The sequence below is a fragment of the Camellia sinensis genome, chromosome 2 (genome assembly GCF_055761805.1).
Source record: "Camellia sinensis isolate YWXY chromosome 2, ASM5576180v1, whole genome shotgun sequence".
Lineage (NCBI taxonomy): Eukaryota > Viridiplantae > Streptophyta > Magnoliopsida > Ericales > Theaceae > Camellia > Camellia sinensis.
This window is the reverse complement of record NC_138962.1, coordinates 27,303,434-27,309,001: the sequence shown is the minus strand read 5'-3', so window position 1 is coordinate 27,309,001 and position 5,568 is coordinate 27,303,434. Positions and strand designations below refer to the sequence as shown.

Sequence of the window (5,568 nt, the reverse complement as noted above, 5' to 3'; positions counted from 1 at the left end):
TTGAGGAAGTACACAAGTTGAATTATGTTGAAAATTTATAAAATTTTTAACCGCCAAACTGATTCGCATTCATCCGCCAAACCGCTCAATCCACATCCGCCGGATTGGCGAACGGATGCGAATTGATTTTTTTCAATCCGCCAATCTGACGGACGGATGGTGGATTGAAGGTTCCGTGACCGCAACCGACCTGCGCCCACCCCTACTTTGCATAGGAAGCCTAAGAGTATAAGTATTATATTAGTACAACTATAATTCATAGTATGAATATTTCAAATCCATAAATTAAAAAGAAAAATTTACAAAATACACCATTGTAGTTTGAAATCAATCAAAATAAACCCTGTTTTTTTTTTTTTTTTTTAAGATTTTTTTTAAAAAAAATATTTTTTTATTTCAATTGGACTACACTAATTGACCTTATAGTCCACAATAATCAACATGATGAGAGAAGCCTCATCAGTCCATTTAAGTACTCTGCACAGCTAACTCACCCCATAACCACACCACAGCACACCACACCAACAAAGCTCATCCCATTTTTATCTCTCTCAGAACCCTCCATCATCAACACACACCTTCATTTCATATACACCTCTCTCTCTCTCTCTCCCTCTCTCCAAAGGATGGCAGACCGGAAGCTTGAGAATAATGGGTTTTCCGGCGAACCCCAAAAACCCATTCCAGATTTCGATCCTTCGCCAAAACCGAAACGAAACATGTTTGCTTTGGCGTGTGCCACCTTAGCTTCCATGACTTCCATCTTACTCGGTTATGGTATGTTCATCACTTAAACACCCTCTAAAATTTTGCTTCTTTCTTTTCATATATAAATGTATCTATACTATCATTTTAAATAATTACATCGAAATATATATTAATAGTAGTAATATAGTCTTATGTTCTTATAAATAACCAACAATTCAATACGTTCGAGATGTGTAATCTATGTCACTAGTTTTCCATGCTCTTCCTTCCTACTTTTCTATTTCATTTTTTTTTTTTGGGTGCACTTTTTGATGATTAGGGAAAATTTTCTTGGATTTTTTTGTTTTTCTCGAGAAAAAGAAAAAAAAGAAGAAGTTACAATTGATGATGATTTTGCAAGCAGACATAGGAGTTATGAGTGGAGCAGGTCTGTTCATCAAAGATGACCTTAAAATCTCCGACGTCCAGCTGGAAGTCCTGATGGGAATCCTCAACGTCTACTCCCTCCTGGGGTCGGCCGCCGCCGGAAGAACCTCGGACTGGATTGGGCGCCGCTACACCATCGTACTGGCCGCCGTGATCTTCTTTGTGGGAGCACTTCTGATGGGTTTTGCCACCAACTATGCCTTTCTGATGGTCGGCCGATTCGTCGCCGGAATTGGGGTCGGCTACGCCCTCATGATCGCCCCCGTCTACACCGCCGAGGTCTCCCCCGCCGCCTCCCGCGGTTTCCTCACCTCCTTCCCCGAAGTCTTCATCAACGCCGGTATATTTTTCGTCCTACCTTTCCCATGTTATCACTAGCTGCTCAAGATTTTTAAAACAATGACAATAAACATCTTAAATGAAATCTTATTGAATTAAGAGAAAATGAAAATTATTAAGAAAAATTTATAATCTTTAGATTATCTTGATTAATGTGTAATATTTTATTTTAAGTATAATTCAAGGATCACACACCTTTTATGATTATTTTAATAAAAAAAATTTCATAATACCTAAAATTACTGTTAAATTAATAATAGTTTAGTCCCTCTATTAATCTTTTTCGATGTTATATATGGTCCGGTTTAACCCATAAATTTCTAAACGATGTTATATGACTGAATCCAATTGTAAATTAATTCAAACTCTACGGAATTAAATGAGATAATTAAAAAGTCAAAGATAAAGTAAAATTAAATTTAAAATATAAAGTGTCATTTCTCACCTCTAAATTCATGAATCTTATCTGTGTCCCCATGCTGGCCTTGCGAAAGAGGCATGTCTTTAGGGTACTAATTTGACACACTAATTAATTCGGGCAAATAATTCAATACTCTTAGAATATTATGTGGTTATATTTTAAATTAATAATTAATTAATTAGTCTTATGTTATTCTCTTATCCTAACATAAATTATGAATTTTTATGCTTCTTTACCAAACAAAACCTTATAGAACATTACATGCCTATACTCCGAGAGCACTAGATAATCACCTATTAATCCGTTCATACCACTTGTAAGGTTTGTAAAGCCAATGGCTAGGTTTGGGATACTACTTTATGTTAAAATAGTTATATAAAATAAAATTAATTATTTTATTTGAATAAAATAAAATGTCACATTCAATTCATAATTATTTTATTTTTTATTTTATAAAATCTATTCTAAGTCACACTTTTTAATCCAAAATTAAAAAATTAAACAACTAACTCACATCATAACTACTGACAAATGAAGGCAATAACTACTGACAAATAAAAACGAATGTCAAACAAACATGAAAATGAAACATTTTATGCATCATTAACATCTTTTACAATGCACAATTAATTTACAAAAACAAGCCTTAATGTTTGGTAAAATTGTGTCTCGTTCGGTTTGAGAACTTTTAAATAAATCATATATATATATATATATATTTTAAAGGGCAAATTACATATATTCTCTCGAGGTTTAATAAAATTACAGATATCTCCTGAAGTTTGAGAAATTACAGATATCTCTCTAAAGATTATATTTGCATAATAAATTAGGGGACAAATTGTTATGAAAATATAAACCTCAGGGGTATCTGTTATTTAGCTAAACCTCGAGGGAGGTATATGTAATTTGTCCTATTTTGAATTTAAATTTTTAGTATTTTTTTTAATAATTATATCAAAATTTTTATTTTTCCAATTGGTCTAAAGATAAATCTAAAAAGTAATTTTTTTTAAAAAAACAATTCAAAAAATAAAAAATAAAAATCAAATATTTGTGATTTATTTTTATCTTTTTTGGGCTTTGGTCTATTTTGACAACACCTCATTTTAGGTAAAAAGTTTTTTTAAAAAAAATTAATTCTTCAGTCTACTTTTATGTCTTTTCGTTAAAAATATTATTAAAATAATTTTTTTAAATTTTTTTTTTAATTTTTCAATTCATTTTCGGTGTTTTGAAAAAGTGGTTAAAAATTAATTTTTAAATTTTTTTTAAAAATACGTATAAAAAATATGAAAGATTATTAATTTAAAATAGATTAAAAATCATCGACTTTTAACTTGCTTTTTAAAAAGGCGTTTATTGAGTAAAATCTAAAAGCTTTTTGTATATATATATATATTTTAAAATAAGGTTAAAAATAAGTCAATGAAACAAGTGTAATTTTTTTATTATTATTTTTCTTCTGAAAAAGGTTTCTTATTGCAGGTATCTTACTTGGATACGTATCAAACTACGCATTTTCAAAGCTCCCAACTCACTTAGGGTGGCGATTCATGCTCGGAATCGGCGCCATTCCATCCGTATTCCTCGCCGTTGGTGTACTCGCCATGCCCGAGTCACCTCGCTGGCTCGTTCTCCAAGGTCGGCTCGGCGACGCCAAGCGAGTTCTCGACAAGACTTCCGACTCCAAAGCCGAGGCTCAGCTCCGGCTCGCCGACATCAAGGAAGCCGCCGGAATCCCCGAAGAGTGCAACGACGACGTCGTTCCTGTCCCCAAGCGAAGCCACGGCGAAGGCGTCTGGCGCGACCTGATTCTCCACCCCACGCCGACTGTGCGCCACATTCTCCTAGCCGGCGTGGGAATTCACTTTTTTCAACAAACTTCGGGCATAGACGCCGTCGTTTTGTATAGTCCGAAGATATTCGAGAAAGCAGGTATAACTAGGAAATCTTTTAAGCTACTCGCTACGGTAGCCGTTGGATTTGTGAAGACTATGTTCATCCTAGTCGCGACTTTTTTGTTGGATCGGGTCGGGCGTAGACCCTTGCTTTTGAGTAGCGTTGGTGGTATGATCGTCTCACTCGCGACTCTAGGTGTGTCCTTGTCGATCATCGATCACTCAGAGAAGAAATTGATCTGGGCCGTTACTTTGGCGTTCTTGTCAGTTTTATCATACGTTGCGACTTTTTCGATCGGAATGGGGCCCATCACGTGGGTATATAGTTCGGAGATTTTTCCACTGAGGTTGCGGGCGCAAGGGACAAGTATGGGTGTGGCTGTAAACCGTGTGATGAGTGGAATGATATCGATGACTTTTCTCTCTCTTTACAAGGCAATCACAATTGGTGGGGCATTCTTTCTCTTCATGGGAGTTGCAATAGTGGGTTGGTTATTTTTTTACACTCTGCTCCCAGAAACACAAGGAAAAACTCTTGAAGAAATGCAAACTTTGTTTGGCACATTCTTTAAGTGGAGAGTGACAATGAGAGAATTAGAGAAGAATAAAACAATGAAGAGTAATGTTGGTGACGATGGTAACAACAATGGTCAAATTCAGTTAGGAATTGCCAACCGCTAAAGAAAATGTTAAATTTAAATCAACGATAGTTTTGTTAATATGTGTTTTGAAGAAGGCTTTTAATGCCATTTATAGATATGATGGGTTTCTATATAAACTTTTTAATTTCTCTCTTTATGATTTATACTTAGAGTATAAATCATACAATGCATATGCAATTAATGTAAAAAGAAATTTAAAAAATGCATTTTGAAACTCCTTTATATGTGTGCCACCTCTTTGGGTATTGCTTGTTTGGTTTGAAAGAAAGAAAATGTGAGAATCCAATGAGAAGGAAAGGGAGGATAGAAAATGTGGATGATGTGAGAGGAGATAAGGAAGAGATGATAAGCCATATGTGGTGGGGAAGGAAAAATTAAGAAAGAAATAGTGATGGGGAAGGAAAAAATAGTAATAATAATGATTGTATATATTGAAAAATGAAGAAAGAAAATGTTTTCTTTACTTTTCCTAGTCTAATGTTGGTAGATTTCTTGAGGTTTGGTTTTGGGTTTTTATGATTATATGTCAATACTAAGCCTCCGTTTGAGAACTGGGTTGGCTTTTTGATTTTTTAGCTTTTTAACTATTTTAGCCTGATTTGAGAAGGACTTTTTGACTTTTTGATTTTTTTGACTTTTTTTGTGAGAGATGATTGTAATGATTATGGGTTGGATTTGATGTTTTATTTTTTGTGACTAAAATAGCCTATTTTGTTTTTTGTAGTTATTTTAGCCAAAAAAACCTGACTTTTTTCTTCCCAAACGGAACCTAAAGATACTGAAAACAGTAAAAAGATTCTTTTCTCCAATTATTGGGGAGGCTAGTGTACAATGATTTAGTGTACTGTCGGTGCATTGTGGATAATGTTTAATGTAGGGTTTCTTTAACTACCGTTTGTAGGGGTGAGCAGCGGATATACCGATCCGCCAAAACCGACCGAACCGAACCGATCCGCCACATTTTGGACGGATGCGTGATGATGAGCGGACGGTTGCGGATTGATTTTCTGCAATCCGCCAATTTGGCGGACGGATGGCGGATTTGAGATTTTTTGGCCGCAACCGAACCGCCAAACCGCCAAATCGCGAGCACCTGTAGTAATTTATAAGA

General features: G+C 34.9%; 1 protein-coding gene across 1 annotated transcript; it reads left to right on the top strand.

Moving 5' to 3' along the window:
- The first annotated feature begins 258 nt into the window (after positions 1 to 258).
- Positions 259 to 4,573, top strand: LOC114293766 (putative polyol transporter 2). Its single transcript, XM_028237884.2, has 3 exons — positions 259 to 777; positions 1,112 to 1,474; positions 3,383 to 4,573. The coding sequence occupies exons 1-3, from the start codon at positions 627 to 629 to the stop codon at positions 4,474 to 4,476; spliced, it is 1,608 nt and encodes a 535-aa protein (XP_028093685.2). The 5' UTR covers positions 259 to 626; the 3' UTR covers positions 4,477 to 4,573.
- Positions 4,574 to 5,568: the final 995 nt, after the last annotated feature.

What these genes read in the sequence shown, in the direction of transcription:
- LOC114293766 (XM_028237884.2), top strand. Translation starts at nt 627, where the DNA reads ATGGCAGACCGGAAGCTTGAGAATAATGGGTTTTCCGGCGAACCCCAA. An exon ending in TTCCATCTTACTCGGTTATG is followed by an intron (nt 778 to 1,111) that starts GTATGTTCATCA and finishes TTTTGCAAGCAG; the next exon opens with ACATAGGAGTTATGAGTGGA. An exon ending in CGAAGTCTTCATCAACGCCG is followed by an intron (nt 1,475 to 3,382) that starts GTATATTTTTCG and finishes TTCTTATTGCAG; the next exon opens with GTATCTTACTTGGATACGTA.